Here is a 27159-nt window from a genome sequence, read left to right on the forward strand (position 1 = left end):
TAAATAGAATTCGTTAGATAATGTTATTGAAATAAATCAATACTTTTTGAGTTATTGAAGATCAAAGATTTTAATTATTCGTGAAAAAATGCATGTTTTAAAGCGGTTTTTCATACATCACTTAAAAAAGTTTTTAACAAAAAAATTATCATTACCAAAATTAAAGCTTTGGAAATCCTTTTGTTACTACTGAATTCAAAGTGAGTTATAGGTAATTAAATGTATTTTTTTTGTTGGGCGAGTATTCAAATCTAATTATTCAAGCCTAATTAACAGGAAACAGGAAAATTTTATAAAATATACTTAATATACAGTTGTCAAAGTACTCAGAAATACCTATTAAATGAGCACCGGAAGAAGTTAATATCATCAAAGTTAAGCAAATGAACATGAAAATAATAGGACCCTTTCAAATTTTGTTGTAAAAACTGAAAAATAAAGCGAACGCCATTTCCACAAAAATTAAAATCTTTAGTAATTCCTATAAGACTTTATTTACTTTAGCATAAGTAATGACCTTAAACATTTTGACCGATTTAGAATGCATATTGTTAAAAAATATATTATATACCTATATGATTTTAAAAAAAATCATAACTTTTCAAATTTTCGTAAGTTATTTGCTTTTGATAATAACTCCAACAATGCTCGATACAGGTAAAAAATTCTAGATAGGTAACAAAATTTGAGTTTTTTTTATTAGCAAAGATTTTACTTTTCTTTTGATTTCTGTATGAATCATAAGATAGAAACGTTTAAGTCTAAATTTTACTGCGAGAACAATGTAACTGGAGCCCTTTAACCTATTATCTTAAAAAAATAAAGTATTTGAAAGATTAAATGTAATACAGTTTTATAGCTCTTGAAATTACCTTTCAAATAGTTGGATGTGCCTGATACCATAAAAATTAACAGATTTATTCGAAAAAAAAACAATATTCTTTTTTGGAAACATTTGTGGAGTATAAATTTTGATGCAATCAACTTTTTCTGCAGCTCATTTGATAAGTATATCTAAGTACTTTGACAAGTATTTAGTAAGTGTTACAAAATGCATCGTGTTCCCGTTATTTAAGCTTGGATCCTTAGATTTGAATACTCGCAGAAAAAAGATATATACAGGGTGAGGCAGATAACTGGCCTATTAGAAATATCTCAAGAACTAACGGTAACAGAATCATGAAAATTGGAATACAGGGGTTTTGAAGGATGATCAATTAAATGAAAATATTTTCATCTCTTTGCAACTTCCAGTTATACTGGAAGTTGCTTATAACTTCGTTTTTTTAAATGGGATACCTTGTATATTTTTACATTTTTGGATTCTCTTTGATGTCTTCTTTCTTAAAATATGATGTTTTGTAATATTATACACGGTATTTTAAAAGATAATTACGTTTTTTTATTAATTTCGTAGCAAAGTTCACACCCTGTAGAATTGTAGTAGTTTGACAACTAAAACTCTACTTCATCATCAGCCCATAGTCGTCCACTGCTGAACATAGGCTTCCTCGAAAAACTTCCATTCACATCTATCCTGCGCTGCTGCAATCCAGTTGGTACAAATCCTCTTTATGTCGTCAGTCCATCTTGTGGGTGGTCTTCCCGGGTTTCGTCTATCCGCTCTCGGTCTCCATTCCAAGATTTTTTTGGTCCACCTATCATCTCTCATTCTAGCGACGTGTCCTGCCCACTTCCATTTAATTTTGGCTATGTTGTTATGTGTTTATGAGTTTAGAGTTTCGACATAGCCAAACTCTACTTAAGTTCAAATAATTTCTAATATAGTCTACTATTGTTAAAAATCATTATTATAGCTAAATTTTTAATTTTAGTATACAGGTTTGGTCGAAACTCGGAATGAGTATTTTCTGAGTTTTCTTAAATGGAACACCCTCTATTTTAGTATTGTAATGAAATGATATTTTATGGTACTTTTTTATTTCTTAAGCATTCCCTATACCTAACTGCTTTAATTTGTGCTTAATTGTTAATCGCACCAACAATCTTAACTACGTAGATATTTTGATAGCTTAACCATTATTGGTAATTTTAAGGATCAGTCTGAATAAATATGTATTTATTTCTGAAAAATTATTTGGGATTGAATATTTTCACGGCCAACCTAATAAAATTTTACTTAATTTTTTTGCAATTAATGTTTAGCTTGAATCACCAATAACCTACAAATTAAAGCAGTTAGGTTTAGGGAATACTTATAAAATAAAAAAGTACTATGAAATACCATTTCGTTACAATACTAAAATATAGGGTGTTCTATTTAAGAAAACTCAGAAAATATTCATTCCGAGTTTCGACCAACCGTGTATACTAAAATTTCAAAATTAGCTATACTAATGATTCTTAACAATAATAAACTATATTAAAAATCACTTGAACGTAAACAGAGTTTTTAATGTCAAACTATTACAATTCTACAGGGTGTGAATGTTGCTACGAAATTAATAAAAAAACGTAAATATATTTTAGAATACCCTGTATAATATTACAAAATCTCATATTTTAAGAAAGAAGATATTAAGGAGAATCCAAAAATGTAAAAATATACAGGGTGTCCTATTAAAAAAACGAAGTTATAAGCAACTTCCGTTATAACCGGAAATTGTAAAGAGATGAAAATATTTTCATTTAATAGATCATCTTTCAAAACCCCTTTATTCCAATTTTCGTGATTCTGTTGCCTTTAGTGCTCGAGATATTTCTAATAGGCCAGTTATCTGCCTTACACTATATATTCAATTACCTATAACTTACTTTAAATTACACTAAATGGTTTTACAAGTAAATAATTTATTAGAGCTTTATTAGCTTCAATTTTAGTGATAAAAACTTTTTTGTAAAAACTTACAGTTTTTGAGTTACTTACGAAAACTCGCTTTAAAGCATGTATTTTTTTAACAACAATTAAAATATTTGATCTTTAATAACTCAAAAAGTATTGATTTATTTTAATAACATTATATAACAAATTTAGCTTAGAATTTGTCTCTCTATCGATTTGTGGAGTTATTTTTAATAAAGTAATTTTCACCCCCGATAAGGGGTGACATCTACCCTAGACAAAAACTGCAAGTTGGTACCATGTTATTTTTGTTTCTTGAGGTATCCTCTATCCACTTACCAATTTTCGTGAACATTAATGAGGTTCACCTAAATCGAAGGTCGCAGTTGATTTTTACCTTCAGTGACTGCACTATAGAAAGAAAATTGCAATTCAATAATTGAAATGCGTGTATTTTGCGAGCTCCTAAATTATTAAATGATATGTAGTCGCCAAATAATTAATTTAATTCATTTTAAGTACAATTCTCTATTAAGCCGGGAAGATGGGCTGATTTTCTTGCAACGGGGTTGCAGCTTAATAATCGAAATGCGCGTGATTTGAGAGTTTATTCTTAGAATATAAGCTATACGAATTAAACTACTACTAACTTTTTTGGAAAATGTTACAGTTTTTCAGTGATTTACGAAAAACCGCTTTAACCCCCGAGTAGTCGCGCCGTTAGATGGAATCTCACATTTTATCCTTTTTCGCGATAACTTGATGAAAAATTTTGCAATTTTGAAAAAATTTCTTAAGTGCCTCGAGGAAGGGAGTAGTAATGCGTAGGTATTTTTTTTCTTCTTCTTTTTGTGGAATTTATGGCTTTGGGGAGAGCCAATTAGCTTTAATAATTGTTCGAAATAATATTTCTAACATAGCAAGTAAATAAAAATACTATAAAATAAAAATTTGTTGTAAATTCGTATTTAAATTCGTTTTGTGAGATGAAATCTAACACGCGACTGTTCACGTTACAGAAGTGAGCGCGACTACTCCCGGGTTAAAACATGCATTTTTTTCACGAATAATTAAAATCTTTGAACTTAATGACTCAAAAATATTGACTTATTTTAATAATTTTTTTATAACAAATTATGCTTATAATTTGTTCTTCTATCGATTTGTGGAGTTATTTTTAATAAAATAATTTTCATCCCAGAGAAGGGGCGGTATCCACCCTCAGGGTAAAGGCACAAGGTAGCACCATGTCACCTTTGTTTCTTGAGGTATCCTATAACCACTCACCAATTTTCGTGAAAATCGATGAAGGTTCGCTGAAATTGAAGGTAATAGTTGATTTTTACCTTCAGTGACTGCACTATATAAAAGGAATTGCCGTTTAATGATCTAAATGCACGTATTTTGCGAGCTCATAAATTATTAAATGATATATGTAGTCGCCAAATAATTAGTATAATGCATTTTAAGTACAACTCTTTCTTAAGCCGGGAAGATGGGGTGGTTTTTTCTTGCGAAGAGGTTGTAGCTCAATTATCAAAATGCGCGTGATTTAAGAGTTTACTCTTAGAATATATAAGCTATAGGAATATATTCGCGATACGATATATTTTAATTTTTTCTAGCATGTTTCTCTTAAGTAAAATCAATTAAAGGGTTGTTTGGGGGTGAAGGGGATGAGCTCAAAAATCGAAACTATATCATTTCAAGAGCTCATAAATAGCTCGTAATTCCACCGCAAAGATCGGTTCATGACTCAGCCCCCCCACTAAAATATTAAATTCCTGCTCAGTGTAAGGAGCTCAAAATTTTTGATTTGCGGAATATGAAAGCTCATAAATAACTCATAAATCAGCGCGATTTGTTTTTAAATTTTTGCAAGGGGGGGGGGCAGCTCAACACGGGTCCTATTGTGTTTAATAACTATAGAGGACGCGAATCAACATAAAAGAAAACTTAATAAGTATTTTTAATTTTCATCGTAGTCGAGTCAAAATAGCATTATTTGACCTTGCATGGCGAGCTGCCTGAAATTTTATTATTCTTACCGTTATGGGAGTCAATAGTACTGTGAATTTAAAATCGCTACTGAATTCCGCTGTTGCGTTAGCCGATATAAATTTTAATGAAGAACCGTTGTTGCTCAATATCTCAGCCATTTCCAACTTTTCGACAAAAATGTTAACAACTAAAATGGTTGCAAATGCAATTTCCTACAATTTGTTCTTGAGAATTTGTTTCGTGCGTTTGATATTTTCCGAGTTAAAAGGGGTAAATGGAGCGAAGGAGGGGGAGAGAAGCATAATTATTGATAACTTTTCAACATAATTGTACATAAAAAAATAGAGAGAATTATATTTTATACCATTTTGATCTCTTTAATTCTTCTGCTAAAATTAATAGGCTCATTTTTGTTTGTAGTTAGTTGCTGACAACGTCAGAGTCTAGGGTTCGTTTTTTGCTTGTGTCTCGTTAATTTTTTTGATATCGTACCTCCGCTCAAAGAATTGTCAAAAGTCAAAAGGCAAAGTATCGAGAAAACGACGTTTGAAATTTGTGCTAGAACTTTTCCGGGTTTAATTCAAAAACTATTTTAATTAGAACAATAACTGTTTTAGTGGGTTACAAAGATTTTTGAAGCCCTGCAAAATAGCATATTAATTCTGCGAAAAATATTTAAAAAATATTATTTTTTGAAACTTTAAAAAGGGAGTAAACCCTGTAGTTGGCTGTATACCTTCAATATAACAACGTGGAATGAAGTAAACACTTCTGTTGTATGTAGGCATATAGAATTTATTAAAAAATCCTTAAAATTTATCCACGAAGGAGTGGAAGTACAAAACGTTTTCGGTCAAACTAACCATCATCAGTGTAAACGTCTAGTGTACAAGTAATTGAAACTAGCCACTTCAATAGGTACAAAAACCTCAAAAATACATTATTGTTACATTCTATAATGAAAAGTGGTCGACATTAAGTCGATGTCTTAAGATTTAAAGATCACATGTGAATGTATTTCATCCTTGCTCGAAAATTGCACAAGGTAAGTACTTGTGTTCAGGTGAGAGGTTACGAACCAACTTGGTTTGTCGAGGTTTTCGAACCAAATATTTGCAAATTTTCATTCATTTGCATTGAAGAAAAGGCAGTCAAATTAACTTCTAAAGATTTGACGCAAACTATTGAACTAAATAAAAGCGTTTAAAAAGGTATTTTAGCCATGGTTTTAATCAATATAATTCTCACCATTACTGTGTGTTGTATTTGCAACCTTTTGTAAATCAAAAATAATTCCACCATATTAAGAATGTCAACAAAAGCCGGCCCTACATCCTTTTTCTCAGTGCAACTAAAATTTTATTGATACACGCCAGAAATGTATGAGACTTTTCTCAGTGTACTCGTGTGTCCTCTTGTCAACTCGATACTAAAATTAAGTACATGCTAACAACAAAAGAATCGCCGTTCGTGTCGGTTCTTTAACACTAAACACGACCCCCACTCCATCCAGTGGAGGTGAGATGGGGGTAAGTTTAAAATCTTATATAATAACCCCATTTTTATTGCATATTTCGATTCCTCATGAAAAAATAATGAATATTTACTCGAGACATTTTTTAGAATTGTTGATAGATGGCGCTCTAATTGAAAAAATATGATTATTAGCGCCATTTATTAACACATCTAAAAAATGTCTCTAATAAATGTTACTTAGTTTTTCATGAGGTATTCAAATCTTAAATAAAAAATGGGGGTTCATGTTTAAGATTTTAAAATTACCCCCACCCCACCTCCATAGGATCGAGTGGGGGGTCATGTATTATTCAATAGGTTTTTGAAAAACATTAAACACGTATTTTTTGATTTTTCATTTTGAAATATATTTCTCGAGATATTAGACCATTTCTATAATAGGTATACCTAGGGTATCAGGAGTACAAAGAGTTTTTTCGATTATAGTGCCATCTATACGCAATTTGAAAAAATGTCTCGAATTAAAGTTACTCATTTTTGCGTAAGCAATCAAGAATCTTCAATAAAAAATGTGGGTTGCTATTTAAGATTTTAAATTTATCCCCACCTCCAGGGTGTGGAGTGGGGTGTCGTGTTTGGTGTCATTCGATAGATTCTTAAAAATATTGAAAACGTATTGTTCAGTTATTTGATCCGATGTATATTTTGCGAGATATTCGACCGTCCCGATACTTTTGGGACACCCTATTATAAGGATACAAAGGTCCGTAGCTAAATATCGGGAAGAGATATGTGGTGGTTCTTTATATCTTCTAATTAGGTCTGAAATTAACGATAGATAATGGAAAAGAGAAGATAAAGGGAAATAGCTACAAGAGCTAAACTACAAACTAGAAACTAATGAATATACATGGTGGGACGAAATTCTCTCATTTCCTTGGTATCGTTACAATACATTAATAAAAATATTTTTATTTTTAGGAACAGTTAGGTCAAACTCAAAAATGCCTGAAAGACAAAGTCAATTTAGACGGAGAAAAACTTGCTGATGAATTTGCTGGTGCTTCACGAACTGGCGAACTCGACAACTTTTTTAAGAAAAACTGTAAGGTTTGGCCTGACATCCATGGATGTGTTCAGCCTATGGTGACTTCTGCGGAGAAATGTTTGACTAGCGATGAAAAGCGCACCGTTGAAAAGTTATTTTCTCTCGCCGATGACACGAATACTTTCTTCTGCGAGAACAATGCCGATCGCCTTAAGAGTAAGTATTTGTCTTCAGTAAGTATTTTGTTTTGATATTAGGACTCCTAAGACCATTTTTTTTGTAATACTAGCAACAAATTTAACCTTCCGGAGCTCGCGTGCGGACTCTTGCTCCGCACTTTTAAAAATTTGAACATAACTCCCTAATACGCTGTCGAACAACTAAGTGCGTGCTAGTAGTCTCCTAAATTGTGTTGATTTGCATTAGTATAAAATTTGCCTCCAGAAAGTTGGCTTGTTCGGTCAGTATTCGTTGATGCGGATGGACGGTTCGTCTGCGAGCATTTCGTTGATTGGGAAGAACAGTATGATAAGTCAAAAATGGTTCATTTTCAGTTTATGTCAACAAACTACTCAGAATGAATGGATCTATTATGGAGAAAAGTATTGTAAGTGCAGTTTACGACAAGCACTAGAGAGCTCTGTGACCAACTAGGCTTATGGCATCTCCCACTTCCACACAACCGCTGTGGAGGAGACTCGGGTAACTCAATTGTCTACAGTTCGTGCTAAGTTTAGGTCAATTTTATTTAATCAATACTATTATTAGTCAAAATATTAACACTGCTTGCGTCTTATTAGTGAATATTTTTGGAGCAAGAGAAATATATTTCAAAATATCATACTCTTATTTAACAGGCAAGCATTTATTTTTATTATAATTTTGGCCAGTATGATGATTACAAATAATATGATACTTTTGAATAAAATAAGTACACCTGTGGGCATTTTATCTTTATTTCATTTTGAGTTAACATAGTTTTGAATATAATTTTGCTGTAAGTATAACGTGATATTTTTAGTTAACATTGTCTTCAACATATTTTAATTCAAATCCAAGAAATTATTTCGTTTTATTGTTCTATTCCTTAAAATATTTTATTCTTACTAGATACTTAAACTAGGATTTTCGTTTCTTTTAAAACTCTTTGCAGCACGAGGTTTCATAGATTTATTCGATTGCACATGTTAAATGACCAATGACCTCACTTTTCAAGAAACAACAAACTGATAGACATTCGAGTGTAAGCCGATATCTAAACTGTGGGAATTTCACCAATTAAAGATAACATTACTTATAGGAACAGAGGCAATAAGTACCTAAAAGGGGTGATACACACGCGAGTAAGTACGCGAACTTATGGCTCGACGACCTTTTTCGCGCGTGTATCACAGCAAGTACGCGTACTTTAAGTCCGCCGAGTAAGTACGCCGCCGATCCAACAAGTTTGAAATCTTACTCGTAACCCGTACGTGTATCACTGCCACGAGCCGCGAGCCTCGAGCCATCATGTTATTGCGTTTAAACTTACACTTATATTTTCACTAATTAAGCAAATTGCCTAGAAATAATTCAATCGTTTATTGTTGAAAGGAGACAAGTTACATTTTATAAGTTTTGAGAAACCCGTAAAACACTATTTTAAGCTATACTAAATTATTTTTGATTATTTGTTTTTGAGTAAACCTAATTATTTATATGCTGTTTTATCGTCCTGATGAAAATATTACCCTCTTATCTATGATATTTAATTTGTTAACCACACTTTTCGATTTCGTCTTTTTGTATTAGTATTAAAAATATATAACACGATAGGATACGATACGAAATATATAATACGATAAAATTCCTAAATAGCACAAACCACCGACGGCGACTGCGATCTTTAAAACCGCGTACTGTAAGTCTGCCGTGTATCACCGACGGCGAGCCGAGTAAGTCCGCGATCTTTAAACCCGCATACTTAAAGTCTGCGTGTGTATCACGCGCTTAAGACAAACCTCTTGCGTTCTTGCGTAGGTGTAACTTGATAAAAATAGATTAGTAAGTGGTTGAAATTTCCATCCAGTGTGCAGAAAAGAGTTAATAAATATTTGCGTTGATTGCACAATTTTTTATGGACCTAATAGCTATTTGTTCTAGAAAATGAGTGGGAATCGAAGTCGTATTCTACTAGACCTCGCTAGGAAAATTTGTGAAAGAGATGAAAGTAATACGGGTTTGTATAATACGGGTTTGTATTCTCATCAGCCATTTGTGATTAATGGAAGTGAAAACTATAATATTCCCATAGTCAATTATTCTGTCACCAGCAAGTTACAATAAAATACTTTTATAAATGAAAGTTCTAAAATTGCTTCTCCTTTAGCTGAAAAACAATACGGACAATATTTTTATATGACTGTTGATTTTGAAAACAAAGAAAACCAAAAAAGTTCAACTATCGACGAAAGTGAAAACCATAATATTCCCATAGTCAATGATTCTGTCACCAACAAGTTACAATGTATTACTGTTATAAATGAAAGTTCTAAAATTGCTTCTCCTTTAGCTGAAAAACAATATGGACAATATTTTCATATCGCTGTTGATTTTGAAAACAAAGAAAACCAAAAAAGTCCCAACTGTCGACGAAACCACAGATACTGAAGATAAAATAGGACCAACGTTTACCAATAGTGACGTTACAATCAGTAGGGAGCGTGAAAAGGACAGTAGCAGCTCTTCCTCTTCCATATCAATCAGTTCTTCTAGTATTTCAGTCTTAGATAACACCTCGGGCGACCCAAAGTATTCTTCCTGTAGCTGTTTATCATCCTCTGATGATTCTTCAAAGCAAACGACGACTTCCATCAGCACGTGACGTTACTCTAAAACAAGCTTACAAGAAGAAAGTGGGAATAAGTGAAAAAAGAAAGCTGGCCTGCTCTCTCTTCTTGAAAAGAAAAAAAACTGTAGCGGTTATGCTACAATACTATAGGGATTTTTACGCTAACTTGTAGAAACTTTCATTTTTTTTTAATGGGGGCCCAAATTTTTTATTTTTTTTATATTGGTATTGTACTATATCTGCGATTTTTTTCATTCATTGTTGTTTAAACTCTAATAAAACATTTAAACTGTTCCGTTTTATTGTCCCTAATAACCTTATAATTGTGAAATAGTACAAAATTTTTATAGAGAAAAGTATTATAACTCAAAATGGGGATGAAAAATATGAGTTGGGGGTGGTATATGGATTGGATGTAAAACCCATATTATCAGTTAATACTGTAAGTTTTAATTATTCTGATGAAAAGGATATTTAATATTGTATTGCTTAAGTAATCCGATCTCGTAACCCATCTCAATATTTAATTGTCTTTTCTGTAAATCTAATGTTTTTGAAATATCATACTATTCTTCCCAATCAACGATTTGTGTACTAAACTTGTGGGTTGAAGATTACTTTATATTTATTTTAAAAACCCTAAGTGGGGCTACAAATACAACAGAACGTTTTCGCTCTAAAAAGAGCATTATCAGTGTTCTTGCAAGCTTTACATGCTAAGCCACCAAAAATACGTCGGTTAAAACCGTTTAAATATCGACTAAATATCTCACATTGGAATGATAAATGTTAAATCCAAAGGACGGTTAAAATCCCTAAGGATCTGCCCTAAGGCATTAGATAAACTTCCACGAAGCACGTGAGCTGTTGACTAAAAATTATGTATCTTCACATTGGGAACATGAGAGCCAAGAGTTGACTCAAGACTCAGTCAAGAGTTGACTCACACCGTGCTTGATCACTGCCATGGCCGACTTTTCTCACTGCGTGATAAATTCGTTTTGAATGTATGTGAGTAGTGAGAGAAGTTGCACATTATATAGGGTGAGGCAGATAATTGGCCCATTAGAAATATCTCGAGAACTAAAGGCAACAGAATCATGAAAATTGGATTGAAGCGGTTTTGAAGGATGATCTATTTAATGAAAATATTTTCATCTCTTTTCAACCTCCGGTTATACCGGAAGTTGCTTATAACGTCGTTTGTTTAAATGAGACTCCCTGTATATTTTTACATTTTTGGATTCTCCTCAATATCTTCTTTCTTAAAATATGAGGTTTTGTAATATTATACAGGGTATTTTAAAAGATATTTACGCTTTTTTATTAATTTCGTAGCAATATTCACACCCTGTAGAATTGTAATAGTTTGACATTAAAAACTCTGCTTACGTTCAAGTGATTTTTAATATGGACTACTATTGTTAAGAATCATCAGTATAGCTAATTTTGAAATTTTAGTATACAGGGTTGGTCGAAACTCGGAATGAATATTTTCTGAGTTTTCTTAAATGGAACACCCTGTATTTTAGTATTGTAATGAAATGCTATTTCATGGTACTTTTTTATTTTATAAGTGTTCCCTATACCTAATTGCTTTAATTTGTGAGTTATTGGTGATTCAAACTAAACATTAATTGCAACAAAAAATACGTAAAATTTTATTAGGTTGGCCGTGAAAAAATTTAGTCACAAATAATTTTTCAGAAATAAATACATATTAATCCAGACTGATCCTTAAAATTACCAATAATGGTTTAGCAATCAAAATACCCACGTAGTTAATATTGTTGGTGCGATTAACAATTAAGTACAAATTAAAGCAGTTAGGTATAGGGAATGCTTAAGAAATAAAAAAGCACCATAAAATATCATTTCATTACAATACTAAAATACAGGGTGTTCCATTTAAGAAAACTCAGAAAATACTCATTCCGAGTTTCGACCAACCCTCTATACTGAAATTAGAAATTTAGCTATGCTAATGATTCTTAACAATAGTAGACTATTTTAAAAAGCATTTGAACGTAAGTAGAGTTTTAGATGTCAAACTACTACAATTCTACAGGGTGTGAATTTTGCTACGAAATTAATAAAAAAACGTAATTATCTTTTAAAATACCCTGTATAACATTACAAAACCTCATATTCTAAGAAAGAAGACATCGAAGAGAATCCAAAAATCTAAAAATATACAGGGTATCCCATTAAAAAAACGAAGTTATAAGCAACTTCCGGTATAACCGGAAGTAGCAAATAGATGAAAATATTTTCATTAAATAGATGACTCTTCAAAACCCCTTAATTCAAATTTTCATTATTCTGTTGCCTTTAGTTCTCGAGATATTTCTAATAGGCCCTTTATTTGCCTCACCCTGTATAGCATCCATAGAAAAATAATATTTGTTTCATTTTTTAAGATTGTTTAAAAAACAGCAAAATCAGCTGTACTTCTTAAATTAGATATCCCTCATATAATTGTTAGAAATTTCAAATATTTGTATATCTGTAGAAGTATAAAAAAAGTTACACCAGTATATCTGTGATAGGATAAAATTAAATTGTTTGCCCAAACCAGACTCCAGACAAACTTATGGCATTCGCAATAGAAACAATACTATATTTTTATACTATATGAGTTTATATTTTTATTTTATATTTTACTTAATATAAAAATAGTGTTATAAAAATAAATACCAGATCTGGATCTCGATGCTTGATCTAGCCATCATTCGAACACAATTTCCTTTCTTTAATTGACTCAATTTTATATGTTGTAAATACGTAAATAATTTGGTTGCCAGCAGCGGGTCACAAATTTTATTGACAATATCAATAAGATGTTGTATAACACTATTAGACAAGGCGAAAACGGCGGGACCGTTGGGAAAAATATTCCCATGAGATTTTTTTGCATAATCACATTCGTGAGACATCCCAGAATAAAGTTCAAGAAGCCGCCCAAGTGAAAAGTGGTTCATTTTTTTTTATTTTTTTTTAATCAAATTGCAAAAATCAATATTTTTGGCTCGGACAAATTATTTTTTAAGTTTTTGGACCATTCTGGACAAAAAAAGTCTCTTATAATTTTTCTCTAAAGTTGATCTTTTTCGAGTTATAAGCAATTTAAAATTTTAAAAACGCGAAAATTACCCTTTTTAAGACTAAATAACTCGGTTAAAAATTATTATTATGAAGGTTAGAAAGTAACTAAATCAAAATTTAAATAAATGTAATATGTTACTTTTTACACCACTATAGACTGGGACTTGGGACTTTTGACTTTTTTTAAACTAAATTGATGTTGCTCTGAAAATACAAAGTTTATTAATTTTACAATATTTACAAACTTAAAATTATACTACCTGAAAATACAAAGAAACAACAATTTAAGCTAATTATTCTACGTTAAAAAATTCTTAATCATTTATGACATTAAGTAATTTTAAGAAAGTTTATTCATGACATTTTGTCACTGTCACTTCACTTTATCTTGCTACTTGGCTAGTGTCTCAGCTACTTGCTTCAAACTTAAATTAAAGAGAATCTCGACAGCAGATATTGTATGTCGGGATTTCTCTTTACATCTCCCCCCCTTCAGGTGAGAACTAGACAGGTATTTGTGTGGTCATTTTTGGATTCTTCAAACAACGGTGTTAGTTTTGTAATGTGGAACAGGTTTGACTCTTCTTTACTGTGTCCAGTGTCCAATTCGTAGATAGAATTCGACCATTTCTTCTTAATTGTGTACGGTCCAGTTCGCAATTCGTTTAGCTTTGCTCTGTTTAATTTATTACCATTTTCCACGTATACTTGGTCTCCAACATTTAGTTGTAGGTCTTTTCGATGTGCATCAAATCTTCTTTTGTTGCATTCATGTGATTTTAATGTATATTTCAATGCTAATTTTCTATCTTTACTTAATTCTTCTCGTGTGACTGTAGGTCTTATTTCATCAGGTAGTATGTTTGTGTTTTCACCTTCTACTAGATATTTTGGAGTAAACCTTGTTATCGTATGCTCTGTTTTATTGTAGGCTGCTACACATTTTTGTGCAACTGTTGACCATGCAATTTTGTTCTTTGTTTCATTTATTTTACATCTTATTTTATTTACGAGCGTTTGGTTTACTCTTTCATTCAGCCCATTGGAAAATGGTGCATCAACAGCAGTGAATACTAGTTTTGTATTATTATTCTTAAGAAATTGTTTGTATTCTTTCGAGTTTATTCCAGGGTATTGATCTGCTAACACTATGTCGACTTGGTAATTGTCTGTTACCATTTTTGTCAATTTTATAAAGTCCGTTGCACTTTGATTCTGTGATGTTAAAATATAAACGTACCTTGTAAAATGGTCAATTAATATATGGAGGTACTTCTTTGTTGACCGACATCCACCAAATCCTCCAACAGTGTCTATAGAAACTATTTCAAATGGTCGTTTTGCTGGACCTAAATGTGACATCCATCCATATTTGGGTTTTCTTCTTGATTTGTTTTTCAAACAAATTTCACAGTTATTGCATATTTTTCTTATATTTTTTAATAAGTTTTTTGCTGTATAAAATGGAGTTATCTTGTTTATCATCTGTGTTTGTCCTAAATGGCAGTAGGTGTAATGTGTCCTTTTTATTAGATCTATACTAAAATTTTCTGATATTAAAATTTTGTCTCTTTTTCTTATTTTTCTATAATAGATTCCATTCTTAAATGTCAAATTACTATTGTGTAAATCTCTTTGATCTTGTTGTATCTCTGCGATATCTATTAAGTTAATTTTTCTTATGGATTCACTCATTTGTAAATCACTATAATAGTGGTTTACAAACTGAAGAAAATCGTCCAAATTTTCCTCTGGTTCTAATACTGGATTTCTGCTCAGACAGTCCGCTTCTTGGTTTGTTGCCCCTGGATTATATTTAACCCTAAAGTTGTACTGTGATAAGTAGTAAGCCAAATCACCTAATTCTTCATCAGTTCTAGCTTTAAAATTCATATTTTCTAAGGGTTTATGGTCAGAATATACCTTAAATTCTTTGCCCATTAGCCAATGTTGCCAATATTTTACAGCTTCTTTTATGGCTAAGCATTCTAGATATATTGCTTTTTTCTTCTTTTGTGCTTCTGTTAATTTTTTTGAAAAATATGCCACTGGTCTACTATTACCATTTTCATCGTCCTGTTTTAGCACAGCTCCCACACCAATCATGCATGCATCTGTGTAGATTTTAATTGGGACGTTTGGGTCAAATATCTTCAGAATTGGTTGTGAACACAACCAATTTTTTATCTTGTCGAAGGCTTCTTGACATTCTTTTGTCCAGATGAACTTAACATCTTTCCTTAATAGGTTATATAGCGGTTCAAGTATAACTGCTCTGTGTGGTATAAATTTTTGATGAAAATTTATTTTTCCCAAAAATTGACGGATATTTTTTTTCTTTTCCGGAACTGGAAAATCTTTTACAGCGGTCAGGTAATCTTTTAATGGTCTCACCGAATTCTTTTCGATTATATGACCCAAATATTTTGCGCTATTTTTCGCAAATGAGCATTTTGAGAATTTTAGTTTAAACCCTTCTTTCATAATTGTTTCCAATAATGTAGATATATGTGAAATATGATCTGTGAATGTTTTAGAGAATATTATAATATCATCAATAAAGTTTATTGCAAAATCTGACATTTTATATTTTCTTATTATGTTACTCAGTATTCTTTGGAAAATGGCTGGTGATGTCTTTAATCCAAATGGTAGACAGGTCCATTGGAAGTGTCCCTCTTGTGTTACAAATGCTGTTTTATGTTTATCTTCAATTTTCATTGGAATTGACCAGAACGCAGAGTTAATGTCTAATGTTGTAAAGTAATTACAGTTTACTGTTTTTATTATTAAATCTTCTATCAATGGAAAAGGCTGTGATTGAGGTGTGACTATTTTGTTAAGTTCTCTAAAGTCTATACACAGTCTTGATTTTTTTCCCTCTTCTTTTTTATATGCCAATGTAACAGGAGCAGCAAAAGGACTATATGATTCTTCAATTAAACCCTTTTCCAATAATTTTGCTACTTGATTTTCTATCTCTTTTCTGTCCTCCATTGTGCATCTGTAGGGGCGTTTGTAACAGTATTTTTCTACCATTAGATCAATGTGGGCTTCATAATCTTTAACTGTACCAACATCATATTTATCCTTGGCAAATACCGTTGCATATTTATCAATTATTTCTTCAATTTTAACTTGTTTATCTAAATCTAGATGATTTTTTTCTATTTCAAATTGATCAATATTTAAATTTTCATTGAAATTAATTTTATATTCTTTTTTGTTTATGTCACCTAGTACATCAGGAATTTTGACATATTTATTTTTTTCTGGTGATTCTATATTTCTATCATTGTTATGTATAATCTCTAGTCTCTCATTGTGACTTATATTAAATTTTAAACAACAGTCCAAACCCGCTAAAAAATCATACTTAAATTCTTCATTTTCTATAACAAAAACATTCATTTCATTTTCAACGTCTAAAATTTTTAATTTTAATGTAACCATACCTTTTGTTTTTGAACTACCATTAATTGTGTTTAGATTAACTGAATGTTTATTATTCCATTCCTTCTGTTTTATTTTCAATATTTTTGAATTTATCAGTGACACATTGGATCCTGGATCATACAGTGCATTCACATTCAGTATGTTGTTTATTTTTACGTTGAACACAATTAATGGTATTATTGTAAGTTTTTTGGATTCTCGTTGCTCAATTCCACTTCTAACATTGCATTGTTATTTATTGTCCTCACTTGACCAGCTTTATCTTTTTTTTCTTTAAACCAGCAATTCTCCTCAGAATGGAACCGTTTTCCTCTATTTGCATTTTCACATATTTTACAAGGAGTTTTTTCCTCTGATTGTTTGAATTTATTTTCTGCATATTTTTTCTTTTTCATTAGACTTCTAGTTGCAAGGTGTTCAAGTTTACCTATCTCATTGTACAAATCTTGGGTACCTTGTAATATTTCTCTATCAATTTTATCTGCAACATTATTTGGTAGGCCAATGGTTATTAAATCTATTAATGTGCTTGTGTCAATGGATTTACTCACCTGCAGTAGTAGCTTTTCCTTTTTTATTGCATATTCTAATAAGGAACCAGTCTGGTATTTAAATGTGTGAGTATATCGGATTTGAGACCACCCTTTACTTCCAAAAGTTTCACAAAAATTATTTTTCCAGTCTTCCCAATCTGATTCTACTGTAAATTTTAGTATCATACAGCTGTACCAGTCTATACTTGCCTTTTCAAGGAAAAATTTTAAAATTTCAATCTTTTTCTTTTCTTCTAGAATTAAACAACGTTCGCATTCTCTTTCAAATTCAGATAGCCATTGGTTTGCGTTTATATTTTTTCCATCAAATTTTTCAATCATAAAATCTTTTGCTATCTTGCTTAAATTCTGAATTTCAGATGTTTGTTCTTTATTTTCCATCAGTTTTTCCAATAGTTTTTGTATTGTGTCAACTTGAACATCTGATGTGGGTTCACTATCACTCTCTGTCAGTTCTTCTAAATATTGATTCTCAAAATATAAATTTTCATCTTCATCTAGATAGATTTTTGATAATTCTTCTGTTAAGGTTATCCACACTTTTCTAGATTTATTTCTTTTCTTTATAGAGTTTTTTATTCTTGCATATACCTGTGTTTTGCACACTCCTTTGTGCAAATTCGCTGGCTGAAACTCATCTGGTAATAAAAAGGTTTTTCCATCTGGTGTGCCAATTGAAGTTATACACATCATATTTGTTTTTCCATCTTGTGCTCCTACCATTTTAAAGTCAAACCTTAATTTTTCCATTTTTGAGTGTACTTAAGCAAAATTGTTGTTTTGTAATATGTTACTTTTTACACCACTATAGACTGGGACTTGGGACTTTTGACTTTTTTTAAACTAAATTGATGTTGCTCTGAAAATACAAAGTTTATTAATTTTACAATATTTACAAACTTAAAATTATACTACCTGAAAATACAAAGAAACAACAATTTAAGCTAATTATTCTACGTTAAAAAATTCTTAATCATTTATGACATTAAGTAATTTGAAGAAAGTTTATTCATGACATTTTGTCACTGTCACTTCACTTTATCTTGCTACTTGGCTAGTGTCTCAGCTACTTGCTTCAAACTTAAATTAAAGAGAATCTCGACAGCAGATATTGTATGTCGGGATTTCTCTTTACATAAATTTAATTATTGTTATTTTTATTTAATAACAATGGCCGGTTAGATCTTATTGACGCGGCTGTAAATGTGAGTGCAAGTAAGACGCACAATAGGGAACTTGTACATTTTTTTATTACATAATAATGTTCAGTTTTGTATAAAAATGAGATTTCCAAAATTTCACGCTTCAAAAACTCATAATATCTTAGAAGTACAAATTTAAAGTCTTCTGAATTTTAAAATAGTTTAAGCGACCCGTGGCGTCATATAGTTTAACTATATTATGTTTCCGTTTATGGTTATATTTAGGTATATTCTTCTTCTTCTTCTTTAGTTTATTGGTCTCCACCTACTTGGGTATTTGGCCAGCTCGTCGTCGCGGAATAAAGGAAAGATATTTATATTCTAATGACATTTATCGTATGCCATTGTAATAATATATACCAGTTTGTTGAGATTGGAGTTTGATATAGTTATTGAAGGAAAGAAAAGAAGGTTTACTATGTAAAGTAAAACCATTTTGTAAAAGTACATTTTTCTATGAATAGTTCAAACGATCAAAAACACTTGTAACGTCACATAACTATATATTCTACTGTAGTTTATAATGTCTAATTTAAAATTATATACAATTTTGTTTACTTTGTTGGTTCAGAATGTAAACATATAGCCCGATGACGTCACGACGCGTTTTGGACTGGCTGGTATAATTTGATTTTTAATCGTCTTTAGGGGCCAAACGAAAGACAAACAAAACTTTTTTATCTTTGATACAGCTCTAGACTTAACGATGGAAAGGTAGGGTCTGCAGTGTACATTCCTTCCAAAAACAAGTCATTTAACATAAAACTTCATTCGCATTGCTCTATTTACACCGCAGAAGCAGTATCTATTGGTGATTATTTCGGACTCTAAGTCAGTTCTTAGCGGACTTAATAATATTGAATTAAATCGTAAGACCTGTGAGCTGATATGTGAAATTAAACATAAAATTAGAAACAAAAATGTAACATTTATTTGGGCAAAAAGTCACAGCGGGATAAAAGGTAATGAAATAGTAGACGAGCTTGCTAAGAATTCCACGCATTCTGGTATACAAGAATATATTTTCACTGTCACAGATCTAACCAAATTTCATAATGAAAAAATAAACTATAACTGGAAAGACAGATGGAAAGTATTGGCGAATACTTCAAATAATCATTATTATAAGATTCATCCTGTGTTACCATCCTTAACAGAATTACCACATATATTTCAATATAACATAACTAAACGATCAGCTGCAACTATCGTTAGACTAAAAACTAGTCACGGTGCTGTTCCAGCTCACCTGGCTAGATTCAACATTATCGAATCAGGAAAGTGCTCATGCGATAATATTTCCCAGTGTGATATTAATCACATCCTTTTTGGATGTTTTAAGAATAAAACGCTTTCAGATATATTTTCTGAAAACCTTGTAAAAAGTAAGGTGCAACTTCCAGCAAACATAACCCATCTCCTGTCACTCAATCAGAAATCAATATTTGAACTCGTATGCAATCATCTATACGCTTCCGGATATATAATTTAGATTTGTAACAGTCAAGTTTCAGTTCGTAAATATACCATAATTAATAACTTATAATAAGATTATGTTAATATGCAAAAATCTGTGGCAAATGGACTAGTTTCCATGCCAAACATCACCATCATCATCATATCTTTGATACATGTTTTAAATTATGTTCTGTTGTGATTTATAACGTTTTTTTCAAATTTAAAATTTTATACAAGTTCCCTATTGGACTGCCGGAATGGCATCTCTCTCGCACTCAGCATTTACGGCCGCCTAACACGTGCAAGGCGCTCATTATTATTACTTAAAAATAACAGCTTAGTAATAAAATAATGACAAAAATTTTTCAGGATCTTGTAGGGGGGGGGGCATTAAACTTTGATTTAGTCACTTTATTTCATAATAATAACTTTTAACCGAGTTATTAAGCCTTGAATATCGCCATTTTTCATTTTTTGTTCAATTTTAAATTGCTATAACTCGAAAACGATCAACTTAAGAGAAAAATTATAAGAGACCTTTTTTATCCATAATGGTCCAAAAAACCTAAAAAAAATTATCCGAGCCAAAAACATTGATTTTTGCAATATGATTAAAAAAAATTAAAAAATCCACAAGGAAAAAGTTTTTCTGTAGTTGGCTGTATAACATATAATACAAAAAACAGTAAAATCCTGTATAAAAGGTATATTTAAAATCCCTCAAAAGGGCCACATCAAAATCACGTAACTAGTTTTCGACTAGTTTACCAGTCATCATCAGTGTTTACGTGCAATGTACATGCTAACCACCAAGATATTGTTTAACCTAAAATATGTGGGTCAAAGCCCAGTAAAAGTAGTCCGTCAAGGAAACGTTGGTTTAAAATGCTACATTAAGCTAGGATGTTTAAAATATTTAGCTAATCTGCCCCAGGTAACATCTGAGCTGTGGATTTGACTTGTTCACATGTTGAAAGTATGACGGCAAGTCACTTTTTTTAATTGTTAAAAAAATTACACCACTTTTCACGTGGGCGACTTCTTGAACCTTATTCTGGGATGCATCACGAATGTGATTATGCAAAAAAATCTCATGGGAATATTTTCCCAACGAACCCGCCGTTTTCGCGTTGTCTATATGGAATAGTGTTGATTTATAAGGCATTGCTATTGTCAAACTTAAAGGAGATGAAGAAAAACGAATAGGTACCTGGAATGTGCGTAGCATGTTTGAAGCAGGAAAGGTACACAATACCATCAAGGAAATGAAGAGGCTAAAAATTTCAATCTTAGGCATCAGCGAAATGCGTTGGCCTCGACAGGGTGAATGCGCAAAAGATGAACATCGTGTTTACTACTCTGGAGAAGACAGCAACAATCATAGGCACGGAGTAGGGATCATTATTACTAAAGATGTTAGCAAATCACTCATGGATTGGATACCAATATCAGAGAGAATTATAGTGATGCGATTCCATTCGACATCAATAAACATCAATTTAATTCAAGTGTATGCGCCAACATCGATGTGTGATGAAGAAGAGATAGAGACATTCTACACAGACTTAGACAAGGCTATAAAACAGATAAAGAAAATGAAATCACTATCCTAATGGGAGACTTAAATGCCAAAGTAGGCAGTGGAGAAGAAGAAGACACTGTAGAGAAGTATGGTCTAGGCAACAGGAATGATAGAGGAGAGCGTTTCGTAGAGTTCTGTACCGAAAACAAGTTATGTATAATGAATACTTTCTTCAAATTACCTAAGCGTCGCCTATATACGTGGAAAGCGCCAGCAGATGCAGTTGGTAATATTGTCCGTAACCAGATAGACTACATAGCGGTCAATCAACGATTCAGAAATACTGTAACGTCAGTCAAAACCTATCCAGGCGCGGATGTGCCATCAGATCACAATTTACTCTTGGCTAAGATGACTGTAAGATTAAAACACATATTTAGGAAAAAGCCAAAACCTAAAATGAATCTAGAAGCGGTTAAAGAGCCAAACGTTAAGCATATATTTGTAAAAGACTTGGAAAGAGAAATGGAAAACATCAAAAGTATCACTGAAGTATCACCTGAAGATCGAATCGAAAAAATATGGACAAATATAAGAGATACCATTCAGACTCATATAAAAGGGAAATTGGAGACGGTGAAAGCTGAACCAAAACAAAGATGGATGACGCAGGAAATTCTCGATTTGATGGAAAGAAGAAGACTACACAGAAATCGCAATGAAGACCAATATAAGTTATTGTACACTGAAATAAGAAGGAAGATAAGGAGTGCTAAAGCGCAATGGTTCTCCCAAGAATGTGGAGAAATCGAGGAGTATGAAAGAAAATATGATTCTTTCAACATGCATAAGAAGGTAAAAGAATTAGAAAAGTGTGGAAATATAAGTAGTCGTGCGATAGCTGATTCAAATGGAAATCTATTGTTTGACACCAAACAAAAACTGCACCGATGGAGGAAATACATTGAGCGCTTTTTCAGGATGATCGACCAATACAACATAACATAACGGACGCGAATAGTGGACCACCTATAACTAAAAGCGAAGTGGAAGATGCTATACGCTTGTCAAAATCAAAGAAGGCCATGGGACCTGATGAAATACCCACAGAAGTTCTAAAACTACTAGGAGATTGCGGAAGTAAAGTATTGGTTGACTTGTTTAATGCTATATATAATCATGGTTACTTACCACATAATTGGCTGAAATCTACTTTTATACCAATTCCCAAGAAAGCGAAGGCAAAAGAATGTCATGATTATCGAACCATTAGCCTAATGAGCCACGTACTTAAGGTATTTCTGCGTGTGATCCATGCGAGAATATATAAAAGAATCGAAGAACATTTGGGCGAAACTCAATTTGGCTTTAGAAATGGACTAGGTACACGAGAGGCCCTGTTAGGGTTGCAGGTATTAGTACAAAGGAGTAGAGATGTAAATGCTAATGTGTACCTATGTTTTCGTGATTTCGAAAAAGCATTTGACAAAGTATCACATACTAAGATGTTAGATGTTCTAAGGTCAACTAATATTGACGATAAAGATCTAAAAATCATTGCTAACTTGTACTGGAATCAAAAAGCCACAGTTAGAGTAGACGGTGATCACACAGAAGAGATTCACATTCAACGTGGAGTAAGACCAGGGGAGGGATGTATTCTTTCACCATTAATTTTTAACATTTATTCAGAAAAGATGTTTGAAGAGGCACTCAGTACTACACAAGGTGGAGTTGTGACAAACGGGAAACTGATAAATAATCTCCGATATGCAGACGACACTGTACTGATTGCCAGTAGTGATACCGAATTACAATATCTATTGGATTCTGTGGTAGCACAGTGCAGTAATTATGGTCTCCACCTTAACGTCAAAAAAACAAAATATATGGTCGTCAGTAAGGATAATGTCATCGATGCTGGAATTCACGTTAATGATATACAACTTAAGAGAGTTGAAGCTATAACATACTTGGGAAGCAGAATCACTGATAATTGGGATCCATCCACCGAAATACGTTGCAGAATTGCTCAAGCCAAATCAGCATTTTTCCGTTACAAGAAAATTCTATGCGGTCATGACATAAATTTGAGTCTTAGGACAAGAATTTTAAAGTGTTACGTGTTTTCCGTTCTTCTCTACGGAGTTGAGTCATGGACCTTAACAGGAAGAATGCTTAAGATGGTCGAATCCTTTGAATTATGGTGCTATCGAAGAATGCTGAGAGTAAGCTGGATGGACAGGGTGCGTAATGATATTATTCTGAGCAGGATGAAGAAAGGCAGAGAACTGGTAAAAATGAAAAAGTCTAGAAAACTCGAGTATTTTGCGCATGTTTGTAGACATCCGGAAAAATATAGCATTCTACATCTAATTATGCAGGGTAAAATATTAGGCAGAAGAAGTCGAGGAAGAAGAAGAACATCTTGGTTAAGAAATTTGAGGCAATGGTTTGGTCACACTTCGGAATCGCTCTTCAGATCTGCTGCGAATAAAGTTATGATTGCCAACATGATCGCTAACGTTCGATAAACGGACATAGCACCCGAAGAAGAAGATAAGGCATTGCTATCTGTAGATTACAGTGAAACTACATTTATTTCTGTTAAGTTCGATATTTCGATGAGTATTTCTTTTTTCATCTTCATCAGGGACACCAACGGCTATCCTAGTAAAATTGAAATTGAGAGACCATGAAATCCCGTTTTTTACAAAAAGTTACCCTACATAAATGGCTTAACTAATAATATAGCCAAGTTGAAATTGCGAAAGTGCGAAATTCTTAAAATAGGAAGAGCTAAATATTATATATCCAAGCTAAGCTCTACATAGCTAAGCATATTTAACTACAGCTTATTCTCGAAACTTCGTGACTGTGTTGGTCGTCGCGTCGCCCTGAATAGCAGCGTCTTCTGACACGGTTGTCACAAATGGCAACATTGTTCATGTGGTGATCCTTTCCCAAGTTAAAAACGTAATGGCATATCTTGTAACAAGAACAAGTTAAGAACAAAATAGGTATATAGATAAAAATTTCTTACTGGTCGTCATCAGTACGCTGCAGCCAAGTTAGAAAAGGAGCATGTTAATATTAAAGGATTACTTCTTCTGACTGCATAACTCGCTTCCATCACGAATGGTCGTCCATGATAGTTGGGTCAGTGGGTAGCCCCATTGTTCTTAAATCTGACCATATACTGTCTCACCATCGCATTCGTGGGCGTCCTAAGGACCTTCTCTCTGTGGGGGCTTCCTCCCAGATCAGTTTGGCAAGGCGGTTATTAGGGAGTCTATGGACATGGCCAACCAATCTTAGACGCTGAAATTTAATTTCTTGGACTACGTCGCTCGCCCTATACATCTGTTTGACCTCAGCATTTGTTCTCATTTGGTATTGGTTGCTATTAGGTCCTGATAGGGTCCAAAGATTCTTCTGAGTATTTTTCTCTCAAAACATCTAGGTTTTCTTTAAATTGCTTTGGCCAGACTCCTCGTTTCACCATAGGCGTAACCAGGATGATCCTAAGGGGTGTTACCACTACTTGAAAGGGGGGGTTACAACTACTGGAAGGTCTCTGAGGGCTATGGTGTTAAGCGTATAGAGCTCAAAGTACATCCCAATGGGGGGGGGGGTTACAACCCCCAAAACCCCCCCTGGTTACGCCTATGCGTTTCACACCCATACATGAGCAATTGTCTAATCACTGTTTTATATATTCTGATGTTTGATTCTCGTGTTAGGCTCTTAGATTTAATAATATTGTGGAGGCTATATCTATACATTATACATACATCTGTATGCTGCCTGAATTCTCCCTTAATTCTCTTCCATGATATCGTTATCTGCAGTTGATTGTTGCTCCGAGGAATTTAAATCTCTCATCCCTATTCTCTCTCATCCCTTTTGTCTGTTGATGCACTTGTATTTCGTTTTATCTTCATTTACCCTTAAACCAGTTTCCTTTGCCTCTACCTCCAATTTATTGAAAGTCTCCTTCACATTGGTGACTGTGTTTCCCACAAGGTCAATGTCATCCGCGTATGCTAGTAGTAATTTTGGTCCATTTACTGTGAGTAATTCTGTTTTAATTTCTACTGTTCTTACTACTTTCTCCAGGATTATGTTAAAAAAAAGGAGAGGTGACAGCGCATCTGCTTGTTTCTATTTTTCAGGCCACTGCTTATTTCGAACGATCCTGAGAGTTTGTTACCTATCCGTACTCTGGATCTACAGCCATTTACGCATATTATCTTAACAAGCTGAATAAGTTTTTTGGAACTGAAAGTTCTGCCATTGCATTCCACATCTGATCTCTGTTAATACTATTGTATGCTTGTCGGAAATATATGAAGAGAGTATGGATAGCTCTATTGAATACCCATCCTTTTTGAAGCAGGAGTCTTAGAGTCAAAATCTGATCTATGGTCGATAGATTTCTACAGGAGCCATACCAGTTTGTGGTAATAATGTTAGAAGACTCTGAGGTGTGAGTTGTTAGTCTGAGTCCCCAGAGTCTTCTATGATTAAATAAAGTAAAGTGAAGCAAAGAAACACAGACGTACTCACAATAATTTAATTAACTTCGACGACCGGTTTCGATCTCTACAATATACAGATCATCTTCAGGTCGGCGTTACAAGTGATTAAATGCTACAATTAAAGGAAGCCAGAGTTAGAACATTATATGGTTGTATCAAAATGCTGATAGAAAGACAAAACCTTTGGAAGGTATGTAAATGTTGACATTTCAGAACAACAAACAAATACAAACGTATGCATACACATGAGTAAACACGTACTCATAAGCACGCACACGCACACAGATGCCTGCGGTTTATGACTATTTGTTAAATAACATTAAACTTTAAAAATTCTAAAAAGAATTTTAATTTTTTTTTGGAATTTTGATCTACTTACATGCCGTTACAAGGGATGAGTTGTAAGTTCATCAATAACATTTTTAAACGTCCAAATTATGCTAGTAGGATAGCTAGGTGAAGGACCGGGTAGGCGGACCTGCTTTGTAAGTCAAAACACAGTGAATTGGAATGGATCCTGAAGGCAGATGTGTTACGTGAATCAGAGATAGATGTATTAGCTGTAAGAAAAACAATGCTTGGATGGAAAAGTTCGTAAATGCAGCTAAAGTGCTGATTGACTCTGTGTATGCACTTAACAATTGTAAAGGTCTTTGCTCTTAGATGTTTTTGAGCTGTGGGCAAAGGTCGAAGTGAGAAAAAAAGACAAATAGGAATCCGTTGTAAGATTTCATTGTTCCCAGTCGAAGGACTGGGTTATGTCAGTTTGTTTGTATAAATGTAGGTGCCTAACACTAGAAATTCTTTTAGTGTTTGGCACCTACATTGATACAAACGAACTGACATCCCTCAGTCCTTCGACTGGGAACAACGAAATCTTACAACTGATTCCTATTTGTCTTTTTTCCTCACTTCGACCTTTGCTCATAGTTCAAAAACATCTAAGAGCAAAGACCTTTACAATCGTTAAGTGCATACACAGAGTCAATCAGCACTTTAGCTGCATTTACGGACTTTTCCATCCAAACGTTGTCTTTCTCATAGCTAATACATCTATCTCCGTTTCACATAACACATCTGCCTTCAGGATCCATTCCAATTCACTGTGTTTTGACCTACGAAGTATGTCCGCCTACCCGGTCCCTCACCTAGCTATCCTGCTA

General features: G+C 32.9%; 1 protein-coding gene across 1 annotated transcript in view; it reads left to right on the plus strand.

The window, feature by feature from the left end:
* The window catches only part of LOC114332853 (27 kDa glycoprotein), a 136230-nt gene that overhangs the window by 99738 nt on the left and 9333 nt on the right, over positions 1-27159 (plus strand). The window contains exon 3 of the mRNA XM_028282632.2: positions 7262-7544. Coding sequence (XP_028138433.2) covers positions 7262-7544 — 283 coding nt within the window. The remainder of the gene's footprint in view (positions 1-7261; positions 7545-27159) is intronic.

The sequence above is a fragment of the Diabrotica virgifera genome, chromosome 4, assembly GCF_917563875.1.
Source record: "Diabrotica virgifera virgifera chromosome 4, PGI_DIABVI_V3a".
Lineage (NCBI taxonomy): Eukaryota > Metazoa > Arthropoda > Insecta > Coleoptera > Chrysomelidae > Diabrotica > Diabrotica virgifera.